Here is a 22,950-nt window from a genome sequence, read left to right as displayed (position 1 = left end):
ACGTAACAATAGGAGGTCTTGACATGTGATGTCACACAGGCACCGGTATCCAAGTTTTCTGGATAGAAACAAAGCGGTTTCTCGGTGTTAATTAGCTGTAAGAGCCATTTTCCTTGTTCTATAAGATTCATGAACATTTCTTAGATGACAATGCATAAATAATGGGAGGTTCCTATAACCCCCGTAAATAGAATCGTATTGGTATATTCTTACCATTTCTAACAGCTTGGAGTAAACATTAGTCTTCAGTTAGTTAGTGACAGGTGTAGAGGCATACGGTTTTTAACCGTGATCGTGCGTGACCGTGCCTGGGCACTTGCCTATGTGCCAACCGGCTTACGAGCCTTTTGAGTGTGTGAAGTAAATATGTAAGAAAACAGCACTTAATTTATGTGTTGTGCCGTATGTAAAGTGTACAAAAGAAGAAGCTAAGAACCTTTAAGTAGAGAAGAAGAAACGTGACCGCACGTAACAGTGCTCGATGGCCTACGGGCCCTTTGAATGTGAGAAATAACAAGTAAAGAAAACTTGTTTACTTAAGTACCGCACCATACGCTAAGGCGTACAGAAGAAGAAATTAAGAACCTTTAAGTACAAGTAAGCCCGCGATTCGCTAGCGAATCGGAAATCCAAGAATGGCAATCAGTTTCTGTTCCGTCCGATATCTGGATGGATGACATATCATGGAGGGTGGGTGCGTCTGGGGAAATGTCATTTAATTACATACGCATATCTGTAGTAAAGCGGTCTCGTTTTGTGGAGACGTGATTCCATTGCCTTTGCTGACACCGACTGCTGGCAGAGTGGAGCACAGCAAGTTCAGCCCTGCGTCCATATCCGGTTTACGCCGTGTAGTTTGGACGTCTGGGGATTCCGTACTGTAATACTATAATGTGATTCACATATGCGCTGAATCCTCTCGTTTTTGTTTTCTCTGTGGGGGGCTCATAGCAGTGTGGCAGTGCGTGTCCACCTCAATGCGCCCTGCGCCCAGCGCCCATATCCGGTCTACAACCTTCAGTTAGTAATATGGATAGAAATAACTAAAGTCTTTCAAGAAAAGCTAAGTTTAAAGAAGATACATTTTTCCCTTTTTTTTGCCTTTTATTCTAAGTGTGTAACTATTTTTTCTTTTATTCTTGTGTGGATTATTTGCTTTTACCTTTCATTAAATACCTTTAAAACGAACTCTTGGACTCTTAGAATTCTTTTGACATGCGTCTTACCCTTATATTTCAGCAGCTACAGTAGTACTAGGGTGTTGTACCGTGTTAGCCATTATGAATGTAGAGAAAAGCCAAGCAAAATGACACCTTTTATTGGCTAACTAGAAAGATTACAATATGCAAGCTTTCGAGGCAACTCAGGCCCCTTCTTCAGGCAAGATGTAATCTCAAGCAGCTACAGTAGCGACTTAGCGTCTCTCGACTTTATTTTGGATTACGTTTTTTGCTTTTGTTTACTGAGATTTTGACTTTTAGCTCCAACTATCAGGGATCCTGGGGCTTTTTGTAAATTATCGTCAGGTTATTTTCTGGCTCGGGTATTGAGCTGCATATCATTATTGGGGTTTTCAACACCAAGGAATCTGATGAAATGGTTTGTTTTTCAGTTCAATGCTTTATTTTAAAGTTCATTTCTGATTTGCGCTGTTTTCCGACGCTATTTTTTTTTTTTTACCAAGCTTATTTTAACTTCACCTGTTTGTTGTCTGGTATAAATCTTATAATCGATATTTAACCAACTTCCTATTGTCCAAATGACTTGAAATTTTGCACACTTACTTACGATGACAATACATGAATCAATAATCAGTTTCACTAATTGATCAATTAATCCATGTTAAGAAATTAAATTTTTATATGAAGAATAGTTCAAGATTTCACCAATAGATGGCGCTAGTAACTGCATCTTGTATGAAGAGGTTTGCATATAAACGTCAAAGGAAGTGTTAAAATATTGATTACAAAATTATACTAAAACAAACCCAAGACTAAAAAGCTGAAAATAAGATATACAGTACCGTGCAAAAGTTTTAGGCAGGTGTGAAAAAATGCTTTCAAAAATGTTAATCATTTATTTTCATCAATCAACAAAATGCAGTGAATGAACAAAAGAGAAATCTAAATCAAATCAATATTTGGTGTGACCACCCTTTACCTTCAAAACAGCATCAATTCTTCTAGATGCACTTGCACACAGTTTTTGAAGGAACTCGGCTGGTAGGTTGTTCCAAACATCTTGGAGAACTAACCACAGATCTTCTGTGGATGTAGGCTTCCTCACATCCTTCTGTCTCTTCATGTAATCCCAGACACACTCGATGATGTTGAGATCAGGGCTCTGTGAGGGCCATACCATCACTTCCAGGACTTCTTCTTTACGCTGAAGATAGTTCTTAATGACTTTTGCTGTATGTTTGGGGTCGTTGTCCTGCTGCAGAATAAATTTGGGGCCAATCATACGCCTCCCTGATGGTACTGCATGATGGAGAAGTATCTGCCTGTATTTCTCAGCATTGAGAACACCATTAATCCTAACCAAATCTCCAACTCCATTTGCAGAAATGCAGCCCCAAACGTTCAAGGAACCTCCACCATGCTTCACTGTTGCCTGCTCTCCAGCCCTTCGATGAACAAACTGCCTTCTCCTACAGCCAAATATTTCAAATTTTGACTCATCAGTCCAGAGCACCTGCTGCCATTTTTCTGCACCCCAGTTCCTATGTTTTCGTGCATACTTGAGTCGCTTGGCCTTGTTTCCACATTGGAGGTATTGCTTCCATGAAGACCACTTCTGGCCAGACTTCTCCGGACAGTAGATGGGTGTACCTGGGTCCCACTGGTTTCTGCCAGTTCTGAGCTGATGGCACTGCTGGACATCATCTGATTTCGAAGGGTAATAAGCTTGATGTGTCTTTCATCTGCTGCACTAAGTTTCCTTGTCCGACCACTGCATCTACGATCCTCAGCGTTGCCCGTTTCTTTGTGCTTCTTCAAAAGAGCTTGAACAGCACATCTTGAAACCCCAGTCTGCTTTGAAATCTTTGTCTGGGAGAGACCTTGCTGATGCAGTACAACTACCTTGTGTCTTGTTGCTGTGCTCAATCGTGCCATGACATGAAACAGTCTTCCACAACCTCACCTTGGTATCAGAGTTTGGCTGTTCCTCACCCAGTTTGAAGTCTCCTACACAGCTGTTTCTGTTTCAGTTAATGACTGTGTTTCAACCTACGTGTGACATTGATGATCATTAGCACCGGTTTGGTAGAATTGGTTGATCAGACACCTGACTAGAATCCTACAAAATCCCTGACTTTGTGCAAGTGGACCTATAAGAATTGATGCTGGTTTCAAGGCAAAAGGTAGTAACACCAAATATTGATTTGATTTAGATTATTCTTTTGTTCGCTCACTTTGCATTTTGTAACTTGATAACAATAAACAATCATTATTTATATTTCTGAAAGCATTCTTTGTTTACAGCATTTTTTCACACCTGCCTAAAACTTTTGCACAGTACTGTACAACAAGATATGACTCCATCCGAGTGGCCTTGTACAACATCCCACTCTGAAGAGCAATAAGAACTTGCCTTTTCAGCCGTGCTGGTCCAGATGAGCGCCGTGTTGGACTCGGGTGCCGTCAGAAGACTGTGCAGCAAAGCAATCACCTCTGCTGCCATACTGTTAGCCACATGGCCGCTGATGAAAGGCCTGACAGGATCTGATCTGAAGAGGGAGAGACATTGGGTTAACTAGATGGCACACACGCACAGAGTGGGCACTATTTTTTTTAAGACCACCTGCTTATCAAAGCAAGTCATGTGGGTGCAAACACAGTTTACGTGGCATACAGAAATGGTCAAGAGCTTTAGCTGATGCTTGACCAAATTCTACAATGGACAAGGCCCAAGGATCTAAGCCACGTTGAATGCCGTGTAACTGTTGACGCCAGATGTGCTGGTACCAACTTGCCCTCCCAGGAATTTCATACGCTAGAGTCCGTAAAGTTTATAGACAACAGACAAGGGGCAGGAAGTGGCCAATGAGCTGCAGTTCTTTTCAGGAGAGAGGTCACAGGGGTACGGCCGCACTCACTTGAGTGAAAAGAAAGCCAACTGTTGGCAACCTAACTTCAGCCAAACCAAGAACTGCGCCAAAGAGCCTCTATGTCCAATCATTATTCAGGGAGTGGGTATAGAGGTGGTCCGTTGCTACAAATACTTTGGGGGTACCCATCAATGACAGGCTGAAGTGGTCTCGGCAACACTAGGGAACTTTGTCTTGGGAGTCTGCGTTTCTTTAATGTGACTACAACTCTGCGGCTTCAAGAGAGGCCCACCAAAACAACTAACTAATTAAAAGGGCAGGCTCAGTTATCTGGACCCCCCTAGAGGTAGTAACTGCAGGAGAGAATTAAAACAAAACTGAGTGGCATCATGAACAATGCTGCACATCCTCTCTCTGTGACACACCAACACTCAGGACTTTCAGCCAATGAATCGATTAGCAGAAGTGTGTCAAGAAACGCGACGGGGGCTCCTGTATTGATGACACACGGATATGCAGATAGGCAGCAAAAGACGTCTGTGTCGAATTTAAGAATCCTAGCCTGAAAGCTCCCGATCTGTACCGTGAACGTCTTCATTACGGGAGACCACTTTAATAGCTGCACACGTGAGCAACTGGGCTACCTGGCCAGCTCCGTGTTCCTCTCCCTGCAGACGGCAGTCTGCGCCGTCTTCTTCTTATCACCCACTGACAACCCGCTGGCTGCTTCCTGGCTCACGATCTCAACGGGGGGTCCCACGCTCACAATCAGTCCAGACTGGGCCCATTTGGTGGCTTTGCGGAGAGCAGATGCAGCTTCTTCGGTGATCACCTCACAGCAGCCAGTCTGTGGAGATAAAAAAACAAATCACATACATAGCAAGAAAAATTAATTTAGTGTTTGAATTCTATGTACTGTGGGAATGTAAGCAGAGCAATGGAACTATTAGGGCAGCGTGGCCTAGCTAAAAACGCAGGACTGTAAACCAGAAGGCTGCCGGGGTGATAATCGGACTGTGGCCACTCACTGCACGACAGACACTCAACACTCGAAAACCGGTCAGCTCGAGCTAAAAGTCACAAACACACCTGCTGTTATCATGATGAGCAGGAAAAGCACCATGAGAGGGTGTTCACTGTGGAAAAGTCCAGCCTAAAGTACGATACGCTTGAGCGTAAACACATAAGCCGCCATGCTCATCCAAGTTTACATTACAAAAAAAAAAAAATGGTTTGGCGGAAAGTCAACGACAATTTCCTCACGTATGTCATATGGGTCTTTTTACCTTGGTCATATCTCTGTCCATCTTCACCACCTTCTCCATATTTGCTCCCGTACCCAAGCGGAATGGCCGACCTTCTGAACTGCTGCAATGTTGAAATGAACAAAAAAGAGAAGTCGTAACATGGTGGGGAATGACAGCATACAGGCTTGGGCAGATTTGTGGCAGATGAAATTTAATGTCAGTAAATGTAAAGAATTACACATAGGAAGTACAAATGTGAGGTTGAATACACAATGGGTGGTCAGAAAATCGAGAGTCCACCTTAAGAGAAGGAGTTAGAAGTCAAACTGGACTCTAAGCTATTGACTTCCCGACAGTGTTGAGAAGCCATTAAGAAGGCTAACAGACTGTCAGGTTATATAGCGCCTTGATGTGTGCAGTACAAGTCACAGGAGGTTCTGCTCAAGCTTTATAACACACTGGTGAGGCCTCATCTGGAGTATTGGGTGCAGCTACAAAAAGGACATAGCAGCACTAGAGGAAGTCCAGAGAAGAGAGACTAGGCTGAGTCCAGGGCTACAGGGGATGAAATTTAATGTCAGTAAATGTAAAGTAAGACACGTAGGAAGTAAAATTGTGAGGTTTGAATACACAATGGGTGGTCGGAAAATCGAGAGTCCACCTTAGGAGAAGGATTTAGGAGTCATAGTGGACTCTAAGCTATCGACTTCCAGACAGTGTTCAGAAGCCATTAAGAAAGCTAAGAGAATGTCAGGTTATATAGCGCCTTGAAGTGTGGAGTACAAGTCACAGGAGGTTCTGCTCAACCTTTATAACACAATGGTGAGGCCTCATCTGGAGTCCTGGGCGCAGTTTGGGTCTCCAAGCTACAAAAGGGCATACAGTAGCACTAGAGAAGGTCCAGAGAAGAGCGACTAGGCTGATTTCAGAGCTACAGAGGATGAGTGATGAGGAAAGATTAAAAGAGCCGAGCCTTTACAGTTTAAGAACAAGAAGATTAAGAGGAGATATGATTGAAGTGTTTAAAATTATGAAGGGAATCAGTCCAGTGAATCGAGATGGTGACTTTAAAATGAGTTCATCAAGAACACGGGGACACACTTGGAAACTCGTGAAGGGTAAATGGCGCACAAACATTAGGAAGTTTTTCTTTACATAAAGAATGATAGACACATGTACATAAATGGTTCAACAAAGAAGAAACAGGGACATAAAACAAGACTCTGAAGGAGAAACCCTGACTGACATCTTACCTACTCCTTCACACATGCCAGGGGATTCAACATCCCTCAGTCTGAACAGCTGATGAAGCGATACTGTCTTCAGCTTTCTAGAGATCATCTGTTAAGTAGCAGGAGGCACGATGTTCATTGTTCAACCAGACTCCATTTAAGGGTTTGGTTTCCACAAAGACGAGAGTCCACTCCTGCACTGTAGCCCACTTCATCACTTCACTTTGTGATTGTAGGAGTTATGCTGCCATATTTGATCGTGGTCATTGTCATTAGAACACTCTAGACGAGAACAGGCCATTCAGCCCAACAAAGCTCGCCAGTCCTATCCACTTATTTCTTCCAAATAAACATTGAGTCGAGTTTTGAAAGTCCCTAAAGTCCTCCTGTCTACCACACTACTTGGTCGCTTATTCCAAGTGTCTATCGTTCTTTGTGTAAAGAAAAACTTCCTCATGTTTGTATGAAATTTACCCTTCACAAGTTTCCAACTGTGTCCCTGTGTTCTTGATGAACTCATTTTAAAGTCACCGTACCGATCCGCTGGACTAATTCCCTTCATAATTTTCAACACTTCAGTCAGGTCTCCACTTAATCATCTGAAAAGGCTCAGCACTTGTCATCTTTCCTCCTAACTCACCCTAGTAATTAGCCTGGTTGCTCTTCTCTGGACTTTTTCCAGTGCTGGAGACCAAAACTGCACCCAGGAGTGTGTTATAAAACTTGAGCAGAACCTCCTGTGACTTGTACTCTGCACACCAAGGAGCTATATAACCTGACATTCTGTTAGCCGCCTTAATGGCTTCCGAACACTTTCTGGAAGTTGATAGTCCACTACGACTCCTAACTCCTTCTCATAAAGGTGGACTCTTGATTTTCTGACCCTCCATTGTGTATTCAACCTGAATACAACCTGTGTACATAACCTGACATTCTTTTATCCTTGTGATCACTGTCTGGCAGGTGATAGTGACAAGTCCACTGCAACTCCTAAATCCCCGTCATGAGGGCGCTATATAACATGACATTCTGTGTCAAGTCCACCGCGACTCCTAAATCCTTATTGTAAGATGTACTCTTGATTTTCAGACCTCCCACTGTATTAGCTAGAGTCTGATGGTAAACCTCCCCAACCACCACACCCCAGTGGACATTTCTGGAAGTTTTTGGGACCTCACAACAGGGTATGTCTACCAGGGAAGTTGCAAATCGAATTTAAAAGAAAGTTTTGACTGTGCGACATGTGTGAAATGAGTGGAAATGCAGAAGAACATAAACTCATAGACCTGGCACCAGACCAGGAAGAAGACGAACAGACCAGGGAGACTCACCCATATGTGAGATGATACTAACCTAACCTACTGAGATAAAGAGCAAAGAAAACATTCGGAAGATCTACTGCATGTTTCATAATCTGCACTTTGTATATTAGCATTATCATTTATGACAAAATCAAATGTCACTTTCAAAGAGAAGGTATTTCCATTTCACGAGTGAATGAATGCACTGCAATAAAAATGCAGCTAACTGATTAATGGGTGAAAAATTCAAATTAAACACAAAACCATTCTAATACAATGTGAACAAACTTCTACATATTGGATACAAATCATATCAAACCATGTGTGGAAACACCAAGTAAGCGCGTACCTCAAAAGTGGCTGCAGCACTTCATGTGAGGACTGGTCTTCTCTTTTGTGAATGAAGATGGACAGCTTGCCATCCACCGCCTCCCCTTCCTCACCAAGGTCTTTATCCATTTTTAAGGAGTTTTTGGGACTGGCTCGAGTTAAACTGGTGTCCGGCTCGGAGGCACTGGGTGACAGAACTGTTTGACAGCCTGAAAATGGAAGGTTAACAATTAAAATTCGCAGAAGCAAAGACACCGCGGGTCTGGTACCGTAGCTCATGTGCTTACAGGAAGTCCTCGTCATATCTGGATTCCAACGTGACGGGGACACTAAAACTGACCAGATATTCCACCTCTTTATCTACAAAGCAGCCCAAAATGAGGATGATGCTTAAGGAAGTGGTAGAATGTATCTTGAATATTTTTTAAATTCAGGGTTTCAAGTGTGGGTCATTGCGGTATTAGGAACAGCAAAGGTTTAAATACGCAGAAAAGGAAAAAATGTGTACAATTCTCAAATCTGTGCCTGTGACATGCCAGTAGCTACACTCAACTTTGAAAATACGCTGACTTGTTTGGATGGCAGTGCGCTGCTAACACCGATGCCTTGTAGGTCCTCCGTCCAAGAGTCGGCACTGATGAACCCCAGGACACGGGCACAGATATGTGGCAGAGGAAAGTGAACTCAAGTAAACGTAAAATTTATACAAAGGAAGTACAACTATTACATACGTAAGTCCCACTGTCCATAAACAGATACCGAAGTCTAAAAATAAAAAGGCTGATCATATTTTAGGTGTTACAACAAGACTTGCACTAAAGCTCAACTACGTACTCTGTGCAGGTTTGTTCTCCGCACACAGAGAATTGTAGAATCATTTACACAAGTTGTTGTTCACCCTCAGCAGAAAACAGTGAAAAAAAACTTTATAACTTTGGGAACAGGAGATGAGAAGTGGCCAAAAAATAAGTGCGGGTTCATGACCCAAAAGAAAAATTGATCTTTCACCAAGCTTGAAATGTTTAAACGAACAAACAAAAAAAAAAAAATCAAAAGCCATTAATCATGAAAGAAGTCAAAGAACTGAAAAGAGTTTACGTAAAAAGGTCACACACACACACACCAGACGGCGTTATTATCCAAAAATTGGAGAAGCTGAAAACACATGTATCGACCTTTGTATGGTTGTGCCGATAACATCGCATGTTGCGCATTCTCAAGGAATTCTGGGAGAGACCACCAGGGCAACAGCCAAGGTGGACGTTTCTTAAAGATCCTTTACTTTAATGTTAACAGTAAATTTACCTTAGCTTTATTTAATTTAAATAGAATGGGGCTTTCACACAGATAATAGATTATTTTTATTCTCCTTAAGCACTTAAAGTTCTTGATACTCTGCTGTATTTCAAATAGAAACATCAAGAAATGTATCCTATGAAACTTAATGAGGTTCATCATAGACACAAACACTTGGCTTTCATGTGCGTGTATAATCAACTTTCTTCTTTATTTTGTTGTGTGAACTGTGTCACACACGTGTGCAAAGGATATTATCAAAAAAGGATACTTCCATGCCGGACCAGGGGGTGGCAGAGTGCACTGATCCTTTCGCTTTTTTCCTCTGCAGCTGGGCTCAATGACATCACTTCCTGCTGCGGGACCCAATGACATCACTTCCATTTCCTGCCCAGATGATGTCATTTCCCCTGCCCGGCTTTCAAACCGCCATGTTTACGTCTCGCCAGTCCTGTTTTGGACTCATTTCTGTTAAGGCCTATCAAACTACTCTTTGCTTTTTTCACAGCCAGTTTCAAGTATACGGGTGGCTGCCCCCAAACCTTTTTTAGCTGTGTGGTCTGAATCCTTTTACAACGGTTTGCTTTAAATTTCATTACAACTTTTAAAAAGAACATATGTGGAGCTTTTTTTTTTTTTTTGTACCTACTGCTGAAATGCCTTTTCTCGTAGCTGTATTTTGAACTGTCTGAGGCTGGGGATCTGCACTGGCAATTGAAAGGTTGCCGGTTTGAATCCCGTAAAATGCCAATAGGGACTCTGCTCTGTTGGGCCCTTAACCTGCAATTGCTGAGAGCTTCGAGTAGAGAGAAAAGCGCTATATAAATGCAAAGAATTATTATTATTTGAAAACCCTCGACAAGCGACGGTACACCTAAAATAAAGGTCAGTCTGTTCTGGCACTAATTCCACCTCATTAGAGATGTGAATGAATGGGGGGAGTACTGAACTACAACAGCAGTTAAACCTACGACAATAATAATATAATAATAATTCATTACATTTATATAGCGCTTTTCTCAGTACTCAAAGCGCTATCCACACAGGGAGGAACCGGGAAGCGAACCCACAATCTTCCACAGTCTCCTTACTGCAAAGCAGCAGCACTACCACTGCGCCACCTGTGAGGACAATGCATAAGATTTGGGACACTCTGTTCAGGGCTACATAATAAAGAGTCCAAAAGGGAAAACAGGGTCACCCTGGAACCACAACTAAAAGGAAAAACAATTCACACACGATTAGCAAGACACAAAATTCATTCCGCTCTCTGCACTATAAATAATAATTTGACATTCACCAGCAGCCATACCACCTGCACTTCAGAAGAGGCCATCCACCGGACGCTAAGCATGTTCCAATACTTGGATGATAGACCCTCTAGGAATAACTTGGGTTGTTGCTGAAAGAGGTGTTGGTGAGGCCAGCAGGGGCCGCTTACCCTGTGGTCTGTGTGGATCCCAATGCCACCAGTGCAGTAGAAATGTTGCCATCCTTCAGATGAGAAGTAAAACTGCGGTTCTGACTCTCTAAGGTCATTAATGATCCCTGGGTGTACATCATAAAGAATAGAGTGTATCCAAAAATGCTGGCTCAATTGCCCACCATGGCCTAGTCATTCTGCCCCCCAATTATCTCTTGTTTCTAATTGGTTAATTGCCTCTCACACCATCACCTCCTAAAAGTTCACGTGTGGTGAGCTGTAAAAACGGTGCCATCCTTCAGAAGTAAAATGGAAGTCCTGACTCTCTGTGCTCATAAGAGATCATTCCCTGGGCATTCTTTGTAAAAAGTAGGGTGCCTCCCAAGTAGGGTGGCCCCCTAGTCACCCCGTCTCTAATCGTCTCTCTCTGTCTCAAACCCCTTCACCACCTAACAGCTAATATGTGGCAGGTCTACAGGCACAAAAATGGCTGCCATCACATCATCCAGGTGGACGCTACACGTTTGTGGTGGTTCAAGTGGCTCTCCACTCACTGAAGCTTTAGGAGTAGCGAGGAAAGTACTATATAAATGTAAAATTATTGATATTATTATTATTATTAATTTTTGAATTCTACATAAAATACCGTATATACTCGCGGATAAGTTCTGCCGCGGATAAGTCGGGACTTGATTTTACCGTATAATTTCTGCTATTTTATAATGTCGGTCGTATGAGTCGAATGCGGTCCAAGAGATTACGATATTCTAACGCCCACCTGAGAGAGTAACCACGGGGCACACCGCCTTTTTATTCTATGTATTGTGCCAACGTGATCACATGGTAATACCCGGACTATTCCGAGGTGACGTTTGCACTGATTTGTGTTTTCTGTGTCTCACCCCCTCATACACCTTTACGGTAAGAGCATCCCTTATCTACGATGGAGCGTTCGATCAGAAGAAAATATGAAGCTGGTTTTAAATTAAGGAATTGGTAACTGCGCTGCAGCAACAAAATTCAATGTTTCTGAGAAACTGGTGTGAGATTGGAGGAGGCAAGTAGATGTAAAAAAGATAAAAAATGAAAGTGTTACAATTTTGAACGGGCGCATAAGTCGGGGTCTGACCTTATGATCGATTTTTTGGGTTTCAAGTCCCAACTTATACATGAGTATATATGGTAGGTGTTGACACAAGTCACGTTTTCACATAAGCACGTGACAAACTCCATTAGCTGGACACGCAAACACATACCTGGCACAACATAGTCCGCTAGTTTGGCCAACAACAATGAGGCAATCTTTGAAGCAGGATCTCCGGGGTCGTCCTGATCACTATCCAGAGTCTGAATGGAGTAACTCCAAGGCGGGAGCTCCACATTACCACAGTCCTCCACGCTCATGAGGGGCAAAGCAGCTCGGCACAACTGGAGAATGATGAGGACGAGTTTGGGGGAAGGCCGCTGGTCCAAGAGCAGGGACAAAAGCTTTGAAACGCAAGCTGGCTGGCTGAGAATCGCCTTTCCAATTTGACTCCTGTAAATATGAAGACAGGAGATTCACCTAAACAAAGGGCTGGCACGACAATGAACGCTCTAAACTCATTTTTAAAATGGAATCAACAGAAATGTCAAATGACACAAAAAAAAAAATAATAAAAAGGCAGAGACGTGACACCTGGACAGGTCATTGAGGAGGCTTAGAACGTCTTGAAGGGCGTCGTTTCCAGCTGCCTGATTGCCACAGCAGTCCGTAGCCCGGGCCAAGTGATTGGTAAGTAAGCTGGACACCTGACGGGCCAACCCAGAATGCACTGCATCCGTGGAGCACCCTAAATGAAATGGATAAAACAAAAGATGTGTCTACCAATAATAAAGGAGTAATTCATTTTTGAGATCTGACACAAGTGCTGAGCAAAATGGAAGGAATCCTTTGAAATACGTCAATGACTGGTCCCATTCACCCAGATGTTAACGCCGAGCAGCCCCAACATTCAAACCACTGCCACGTGACGCAAATACCACAGATGATCTCGTTACAACGGCACCCGTCAAAGGGTGGCATTTATTAGGCAGCCAGTGAGCAGCCGCTTCTTGAAGGTGATGTGTTGGAAGCAGCAAAAATGGGCAAGCTTAAGAATCTGAACAACGTTGACAAGGGCCAACTTGTGATGGTGTGACGATTGGGTCAGAGCCTCTTCCAAAACAGTAGGTTCTGTGCAGTGGTTATTATCTACAAAAGCGGTCCAAGGAAGGACAACTGGTGAACTGGCAAAAGGGTCATGGGCACCCAAGGCTCGCTGCTGCTTACTTAGTCTGATCCTACAGTAAAGCTGCTGTAGCATGAGATGTGGAAAAACTTCATGCCAGCCATGAGATTGTTGCGTAGCCGCAAACTACTCAGAGTTCCCATGGTGACCTCTGTCCAACACTGAAAGTGCCAACAACGAGCAAGTCAGCCACAAAACTGGACCATGGAGGCAATGGAAGAAAGCAGCCTGGGATCCAATGAATCGTTTCCTGTTAGATGATGTGGATGGCCGGGTGCGTGTGCGTCATTTACCTGGGGAAAAGACGGCAGCAGGGTGCACTATGGGAAAAAGGTAAGCCGTTGGAGGAGCTGCAATGCTCTGGGGAAATTTCATGGTGGGCATGAGAGGGGAAAGGTGTCAGGAAACACAATGCCTTGCAGCTTGCTATGTAGCCGCAGACTGGTCAGAGTGCCCGTGCTGACCCCTGTCCACCACTGACAGTGCCTACAATGGGCAAGTGAGTGTCAGAAGTGGATCATGGAGACAATGGGAGAAGGTGGTCTGGTCTGAGGACTCATATTTTCTTTCACATGATGGAGACGGCCGCGTGCTGTGTGTCGTTTACCCGAGGCAGAAATGGCACAATGAGGAAAAAGGGCAAGCCGGCTCTGCTTTGGGCAATACTCTGCTGGGAATGCTTGGGTCCTGGCATTCGTGTGGATGGTAAATGTGAATGTACCACCCACCTACAAATTGTTCCTGACCACATGCACCCCCTTCAAGGGCACCTCCCTACAATTCCTACTCTATAAACAAGAGCCATCATGGTGTTTGTGGGTAATTGTAAGTGGGGGATAAGCACTTCCCACTGAGCCTCATTATTTTAGGAGGTTAGGTTTAGGTTTATAGGTGACCCTATATGGCCCAACACTCCAGCATTTGATAGCAATGAAATAACATTCATAATGTGTACGAGAAAAAAAGAAATCGCCTCTACCTTCCACTTTCTCCCATTCCACACAGCGATTGGCCAACACCTGGAAGGCAGCCCAAGCCATGGTGGCGACTCTCTGTTTCTTTGTCTGCTTCTCGTTTGAGCCGCACTCTCTCTGCCCGCTGAGACTGCACAGGCGGTCCATGAGCTGAACCAAACCGCTTCGCACAAGGCATTTCTCTTCACTCCTAAACACAAGGGCAGGACAAACAGAAAAAAAGATCACCAAACCCAAACGACCACCAAACCCAAACCCAAAAGACTACCAAACCCCAAAAGACCACCGAACCCATTGTCAAAATGGCCACATCAAGAAGTTCCAGCTTAAGAATGAAAGGTCGAGGTGCCTACAGTCCAAACTTCAAACAACTCTAACAGATACAACATGTCATCATTTGGAGTCACACCTGTGACACAAACGTCACCCCATACACTTCCTCCCTTTTAATCAAAGCACAAAATCAGATTTTGGTAAAACCAACGGTTTGGCGTCGATCCTCTTGCCTCGTGTATGGAATGGTGCAGAGCAGGCCGATGCTGTTCGCACAGGCGATGGGGTAGCGGGAGCACAGGGACACCACCGAAGTCATGGTCTCTCCGAAGGCCTCCTGGACTTGTTCCACCATCCCTCCACAGGTTAATTCTTCTATTCTGAAATATAAAGAAAATGATGTGGACTCCCCCGGGTGCCATTTTAGTCACGTCATGTACAATATCGTGACACATAATCGGAAATATGCCGACTTTATACCCTCATAATATTTTAATTGCACATATGTGGGTATATGACGAAAAACCTAGCCACAGGGGATGCACAAACCAGTGTGTTTCTAGATAAATGGGGAGAGTTACGTCAGGAAGGGTGTAAAATTTAGCCAAATCAATATGCGGACAACAATACAAATTTCCATACTGGATCGGTCGAGCCCCGGGTTAACAACGACTGCCACCAGTACTGTTAGCCAACAGGGTGCTGGCGGAAATTGGGCTACTGCTGGCCAAAGAAGAAGAGGGGAAAGACGTGTCCGGAAGCAGGAGGAGAGGAGGAAGGTAAAGAGAGTGGAACTGAGGGGAGGAACTTTGAATGTTGGCAGCATGACTGTAAGGGGAGAGAGTTAGCAGATATGATGGAGAGAAGGAAGGTTGACAAAGTCAGAGAAGTGAGATTGCGTTGGTTTGGACATGTGCAGAGGAGAGATGCCGAGTATAATGAGCGATGGGTCCTAAGGATACAGCTGACAGGTAAGAGGAGAAGAGGAAGGCATAAGAGAAGGTTTATGGATGTGGTGAGAGAGGACATGCAGGTGATGGGTGTGACAGAGCAAGATATGGAAGAAGATGATCCGCTGTGGCAACCCCTAATGGGAGCAGCCGAAAGAAGAAGAAGAAGTAGGTATATGACCAAAAAAAGATCTAGTAATGTCTGAGGAAAAATAAATATATTTCCGACCTGGACATGATTATTGGCACCCTTCACTGTTACACAGTGATGGCACCCTCTAAACATTTCTTGGTGTCATCTGGAAGGCTCTCCCATCTGTCTGCTGGTAGTTTCTCCCAATCTTCCACTGCGAGTTGTTCCAGCTCATGAATGTTTCTCTACCAATGGCAGAATTTATAACGTTTGTCTATTCTAAGCTCATCTCTTCGACTATAAATTTCTCTCAGGTCTGCACTGCCAAAGGGCTTAATTTGGTTTCATCTGTTCACACAACATCTTCCACAAAGTACTGTAGTTTCTAAAGGAGTGTTTGGGCAAAGACCGGGTGTGGTTCATTTTAAAAAATCCTTCTTTGTTTCGAGTATGGTGGGGGTTGAAACCACCACTCCAGAACTGTGTTGGATTGGCATTCAAATTTTGGACCTCAATACCGCTACGTTACTCCAGTCTCCCTGTGGTGCACACTACGAGCTGCTGCCCTCTTGATTATCAATGAAGTCCTGAACACACTGAACTGATGAGGGTGCTGGGAGAGCTGTCACGCTGAAGCAGTACCACCATTAAGTCCCGAACGCATTGAAGCATCAAGGCAGGTGATAAAGTGGGGTAAGGAGCTCCCCCTTGAAGTTCTGATTGCGTGTAAGTGTGCAGTTTCATTTTGTGAAGTCTACAACACAAACGTTTTTCCACAACTACAACAGGAAGAGTGGAAGGGAATGGGCGAGTGTTGGGATATTGACAGGAAAGCTGTTAATTATTTCCGGTACCTAAACTCTCAAAATGCTGGCATTGTTTTAAAATATGGGTAACTTTTCCATTACCAGGCAACCTTAACACCAGACTGAAACTCGAATCTCAGATTTGCTGTAGGCTTACAGCACCAACTTTTATGTCATTACACTGACAACAAGACCCAACACTACTCCTTGAACTCCGTCCCTGGAACCGTGGCAACAAATCCACAGACTGGCAAGCTGCCATGATAAAAACAAATGAAAAGATAACACTATGTAACAAATTTTTATTTTTATTTTGTTCCTGGGTACAAAGTGCGTTTTCCTAAACCGTTATGCCTAAAAAAAATAGAAAATAGCTGTTAGTCCACAAAAACTTTGCTTTTGTGATCAGGACAATGATATTTTGAAATTTGTCTGTTTTCGAGAAAATTCTCGATTCGCATTCAATATCTTCTAGAATTTTCTTGAACTGTTAGAATTGTCCTGAAGTTTCTAGAATTTTCCAGAATTATCTAGAACTTTCAAGAAACTTTTAGAACTTTCTAGAACGTTCTCGGACTGTCCAATAGCAGTCATACAAGTATAGAAGCACAGGTGACTCGAACCAACAATTCGGTTTATGTTATTTTTTTGATTTGATTTAGATGGCATCAAGAGGTTGCTTGCACCCAGCAGATGCATTTTGCTACGTCTGTGGACAATTTATAAAGACAAGAGCAAGAAAGTATTCCGTGAAAGCATGTCGTAAGATGTGCGAGACCTACAAGGCATACTTCGGCATGCCTGTCGGGGATCAAGACAGGCCCTGGGCACCTCATTTCACATGCGAATATTGCAAGAAAACTCTTGAAGGTTGGTACAGGGGAGAAAAGAGAGCCATGAAGTTTGCTATCCCGCGAATTTGACGGCAACCGACTGACCACTCAAGCAACTGCTACTTCTGCATGGTGGATCCTACCAAACGTCGCACTGGCAAGAATGCGCCTCAAATCGTTTATCCAGACATTCCTTCTTCCATTGCCCTAGTACCACACTGCCCCAAGCTGCCCGTTCCCACTCCTCCGAAGAGGGATCAGCCATCTTCAGGAGACAGCAGCAAGTCAGACAGCGAGGAAGATATTGCAGATATCCTTGATGCTCATCTTGACAAATTCAAGGAGAACATGGGAGCTTACTCAGAGGAGCAAGGCGAGCGCTTTCATCAGTATATACTGGACTTTGAACATCGTTACCAAGGACAGAATAACGAAAACATGATGGGGGACTACATTTGGGGGCTTCTTCGAGAAAGCGATTTGCAGTACAGTCGCAAATCTAGAACATCTACTCATTTCTGAACCTTTTTGAGTGGTTTTGACTGTCTTTGTCTATTTACCATGCAAGTGTTGTTCTTTATCAGACCGCATGAACGAAAAGATAATAATTCCCTTGTTTTGTCACTATAAATACAAAATTTTCTGTGCTGTGGTCATAAAATCAAAGTTTGTGCTGAATGTAGTCGTTTTTCCATAGGCTTTAGACGTAAGCAGTTGAAATATAACTCTTGGAAGCCAGGAACAAAAATGGTGTTACATAGCGTAATAATACCGAACATCACTCCAGCGATAACGATACTAAAAAGACTCACAAATACAACATACACGCATTATAAACACACGACTACATACCTGGGGCCCCCTTGCAGCACCATGGTGACAGGACCCACAAGATGAGTGACACCCCCGACTCGCACGGCAGCGGTCAGCAGCTCCCTCATGTGCACCAGGGCCTGTCTCCGGGTGTTCCCACGTCTCCATCGTGTCTGCGCCGCGGAGAGAAAACTGCTGCCAGACACCTAGGAAACAACCACAAATGAATGAGGCAGTGGGCATGGAGAACGGCCTCGGTATTTACAGGCAGCATTCCACATGGGCTTTCTGCTTTAAAGAAGAAGGCGCATTCAAGCATGGAACGTCTGAGATTGGCATAGCAGGAAAGGCCGAAATGCTTCTGCCTTGAACGCCATTAAGAAATCCTAATGTAAATATGGATCTGCTTCTCTCCACTGAAGGAAAGCCCCCAACTTACTGCTTGATCCGGGTTTGTCCCAATAAAGGCAAAGAGCTGTCCCAAAAGGACACTGTAGGTGGGCTTGTCTCTGCAGTCCTCGATGGTCAGCGATTGAAGCAAAGTGAAGGAACTGCTGCGGTGGCTGGTGGCATGATGACGCCTCCTAATTCCAAAATGACAGACAAGACATTACATGCCAAGAGGTAACGTACACTGACGTGGGACTATCAGGTGTTAGTTGTAACATGAATTTATGGCACATTATGGCGTAATGATGGGTGACTTGTGCACGTCTCACCTTTGGGTACCCCGGTTAAATTCAAGATCTTCATTGGCAATCATTTCCAGGTCCGAGGGTGCAGACATACTGCGCAGGAAAACTGGCTGTTTGACACTGTGAGACATGGGCTTTGCCTCGGAGACCGACTTGCAAGCTACGAAAAAGGAAATATCCAATGGTTTATGATATACAGTATACCGTCAGGTGCAGAATATGACTTAGATAACCAGAAAGGTGATTACTGAACCACATATAACAGTTGTCTGGAAGGTTAGGAGCAATGGCGACTGTAAACATGCTGCAAGTGAAAACATGAATATCCATCCATACATTATGAAACCCGCTATATCCTAACTACAGGATCACGGGGGGGTCTGCTGGAGCCAATCCCAGCCAATACAGGACCCAAGGCAGGAAACAAACCCCGGGCAGGGCACCAGCCCACTGCAGGAAAACATGAGTATCACTATCTTATATAAAAATGTCTACGCGTGGAAGTGTGTGTGTCTGTCTGCCCGGCCCAGAAGTGCGAGGTGGATTCAGGGGTACGGGCGCCACCTCCAAGGAAACAGAAAACTAAACGTCTACACGTGGAAGTGTGTGTGTGTGTCTGTCTGTCCGGCCCAGAAGTGCGAGGCTACTACAGCATGAAGCTCACAGAGCCGGCAAGGCGGCCCCAAGTTAACAAGTCGGAAGAAGAAAGAGACTCTGTTGCCATACGTAAAAGCACCGAGAAAAGACAGAAACTCTCACGCAAGTGAAGCGAGCACATCGGCAAAACGGTATCCCTTTTACTTTTCCTCCCGCCGCTAATACACAAGCGAAGCGACCATGTCGGCAAAACGAAACCTCCAAGGAGAGAGACACCCAGAGTTGTTCCTTTTACCTGACATCTCTACATTTCAATTTTTTCTCTGACGATTTTGATAGACTTTTTACAGCACGGGCTTACACAGCTAGTAAGATTATAAAATACAAGTCTGCAAGAGTGTTCACGCGTGTCTAATCTGTGCGCACTCCTTTGATATATTATGGCTGCTATATGACAGTGACAGTCCATGGAGAGTCGCAAGTTCAGTTAAAAATACATCCTCGCTTCTCTTGTAGCTGAAGTTAAGCCATCATGGGAAAAGAGCTATAGAAATAAAATGTATAATCTTAATACATAATTTGCCAGCCTCCTCACTCACTCACTCATTCATGTCCGTCCGAAGCCTTCTGCGCAGCTGCCCGAAAAACCTTACGAGACCGACATCGCGGCAGGCGGCGAATTTACGGCCACGAAAATTCAAAGAGAAAGGCGACTTCGACCGACATCCAACCCCAACATTGCGGGAGGCAGCGGATATACGGCCGCAAAAATTCAAAGGGAAAGGCGACTTCGATTAAAGCTCTACAGGCCTGAAAGGCGACATCGACTACAGCTCAAGGCCTAATTACGCATTCATTCAATACACCGATATCAGGTTTGTGGTGCCTATACGTCAGAGCATTTTACGTCTTACGTTGTCGAAACAGCCTCTTTGTCTAATTAGTATTATGATTAATGGTAACTATGGGTGTACACTTAATTTTCAAATCACTTTTGCTCTGGAACACTTGGCGACTGGTATGGCACAAAACAGCAGCCATGACAGCACCAGTAACACAGGCACAACGAGGCCTGCACCAACTACTCCACCTATCGGGACGTATCAATAAGCTTTCTAATGTGCTTTGACAGAGAGACGACCAGGATATCAAAGCTAACTGTGTTGTTCATTTCGAGTAATTAGTGCTGATTAAACTTTTTGGCCTTAACCCTCGGCATTACTCTACGTAATTTAACATTATAAAAAGTTATTGTCTGTTTTTACCTGCATTATTATTAATCTTTAATTTAATATCGTTTTTTGTATCAGTATGCTGCTGCTGGAGAATGTGAATTTCCCCTTGGGATTAATAAAGTATCTATCTATCTATCTAATTACAATTAAGCCCGAGTCACACTCGTGGAGACAGTAATGATATACGTTAAATGTGTTAAGTAACTCTTGGGACGGTATTCTGCTGCCATCTACTGGAGAAAATAACGTCATGCTACAAAAATATCATGAATATTTCTATGTGTTCTGCCACTCATTAATATTCATGATGGGGCGGAGCCTTCCATCAAAGCACAAGTGTGCAAACGAGAATCTGAAAAGCCAGCCTTAAAAAATACTGAAACTGAACCATTAGTTAAATCATGCAGTAGCGAAGACAATGTGAATTGGTCATCAGATACATATGACACTGTGTGACGGAACTGCCATATTACACCTGATGACTTTGATCACGTAAAGCTGCAAAGTAGGTGTGGGACCAAAAGGCAAAATGACTGCAATCAAGACGAAAGACGAGAAAGCCGTCAGCCCCCTAAGTGCGGTTCACAATGCAACAACTGTGGCTCATGTTGGGGAAATGTGGAAGCCACTAAGACTTGTGCTACAAAAACACAAAGGACACATCACTCATGCGAATCAGGCACTGACCTTCTACCCTCTCATGCGCAGGCAACCGAAAAAAAATATAAAAGTGCGCAAAGAAAGGCGCTTCTACTGTACTGATTGTGACGTCGAGATGTGCGCCGTTGATGGCTTTCAAACGTGTCACATGAAGGACGTGTACTAAATGTGCACATCAGCACAGTCCAAAGAGACACCCGTAGGCAGCTTACGTGACGTACCTGGGGTGTCAGCCGGAGTCCCCGATACACTTCTAGACTGCGGTGAGATGGTCACGTGCAACAGCAGCTCTGTCCGGTTCATCAGGCTCTTCACCAAGGATTTTGTCTTCAATAAAGTCGTTGAAGATTTCTGAACAAATACTGTGACATCCTGAAAAAACTTTTCCCTGAAAGAGAAAAGGATGAGATTGGTCAACAACAACACACTAGCCTTGACATCCATAGATTTTTTTGTGCATCGATAACGGAAACATTTTCCCCAGGATCATTGATTTTTATTGGTGGTTTTCTCACGAAATGATTTGCCAATGGCCTCCTCTACGACCTGTTAAATATCTTATAACGTTGTAATCAATAGTTACCGTCAAATATATACTGTATATATAGGGTTCATTCCTATCAGTGCTTTTGGGAAATTGCGTTTGGTCTTGGCACGTATTACCCACAGGTACAGAAGGACTGCTGTATTTTCAGATTTACTAAATCAAATATGAGGAGCCATGGACAGGAGTAAGAGGACAAGTCACTGTTAGAATCAAACTCACCTCAGCGTCATAACCACATTTTCCAAGTCACTACAATCAAACGAAACTTCCTTGAGGGAGCAGAGCAGCTCGAGTTCCTTCATCTTGTTCTGAAAGTAATTGAGGAAAATTACACAGAAAGGTTAACTGAGATAAGAGTCACAGGCAAACAGTTCCAAAGACATTTGGACAACTAACCTCAAAGAAATGGTAGTCGTTGAAGAACGGAGCGTTGTTCTCTAGCTTGCCCTGCTGGGCCTCCTCCACTTCGTTCTGCCACTTCTGCTCAAGCTCAGCCACGCTCTGCAAGGGAACATAAGAGATGTGTGGGGCCAGTCTGATGTGAAGTGTCAAGCAGGACCCTGGAGAACGAGTTTGATCATCTTAGAAAGCCATATCTGCTTGTCAGTAGCTGAGATTTGCTGTACTCAGAATCCCCCTGGGAGCTGCTGCTGGGGTCTTACCTTCTTTAGAGGCGTGAGCGTCCTGGCCATTGAACTTGTATTTTTAAGTAATTCAGTTATGTCTGTTTTAAGAAGAAGTATTAATGTACAATTTTTTAATAAACTAGGAGGCTGTGCCCCCAGCTCGCTTCGCTTACCAACCGCTAGGGGCAGGCACTGGGCACCCACAATCTCGTGGCTGAGCCATTCAAAGGGCGTCGGGGCGCTCCTCCATTAGAGAAAGCAAGTGTATTTAATGAGGTGGTATATAGAAGTGTATGCGGAGCGCGGGAGGAAGACAGTGTGGTCCTTAGTTATTACAGACAGAAGATCACTTACTTGAGTAAGTCACTATAACTGTCTATTTAAATACTAATGAATAATAAAACATAATAAAAAATTAAATTACAAAAAAGCCTCATCAAAAACAGTGCTATGAATTACTTTATCCTTTAACTTACATTTTATAAATGTTGCTTTTTTGCATTTCTGTTTGGTATATTTTTCTCTTTTTTCCTTTATTGGTCGATTCTCTCTGTTCGTTTTCTTTTTTTTTTTTTGATGTTCATTATCAACTCTTGCCGCTGTTTTTCTAAAATTTGACCTTCTTGGATTGATAATTTGCTTTTCTGCCTTGGCCATT

General features: G+C 43.7%; 1 protein-coding gene across 1 annotated transcript in view; it reads right to left on the bottom strand.

Annotated features, from left to right (window-relative positions):
- The window catches only part of LOC114669142 (probable E3 ubiquitin-protein ligase HECTD4), a 206,396-nt gene that overhangs the window by 86,594 nt on the left and 96,852 nt on the right, over nt 1-22,950 (bottom strand). The window contains 14 exon segments of the mRNA XM_051921368.1: nt 3,595-3,730; nt 4,696-4,898; nt 5,338-5,419; nt 8,181-8,370; nt 12,137-12,417; nt 12,559-12,712; nt 14,130-14,314; nt 14,631-14,777; nt 17,972-18,138; nt 18,372-18,516; nt 18,652-18,787; nt 21,341-21,507; nt 21,886-21,974; nt 22,063-22,167. Of these exon segments, the coding sequence (XP_051777328.1) occupies nt 3,595-3,730; nt 4,696-4,898; nt 5,338-5,419; nt 8,181-8,370; nt 12,137-12,417; nt 12,559-12,712; nt 14,130-14,314; nt 14,631-14,777; nt 17,972-18,138; nt 18,372-18,516; nt 18,652-18,787; nt 21,341-21,507; nt 21,886-21,974; nt 22,063-22,167 (2,187 nt within the window).

The sequence above is a fragment of the Erpetoichthys calabaricus genome, chromosome 18, assembly GCF_900747795.2.
Source record: "Erpetoichthys calabaricus chromosome 18, fErpCal1.3, whole genome shotgun sequence".
Classification (NCBI taxonomy): domain Eukaryota; kingdom Metazoa; phylum Chordata; class Cladistia; order Polypteriformes; family Polypteridae; genus Erpetoichthys; species Erpetoichthys calabaricus.
This window is presented reverse-complemented; position numbering and strand designations above follow the sequence as displayed.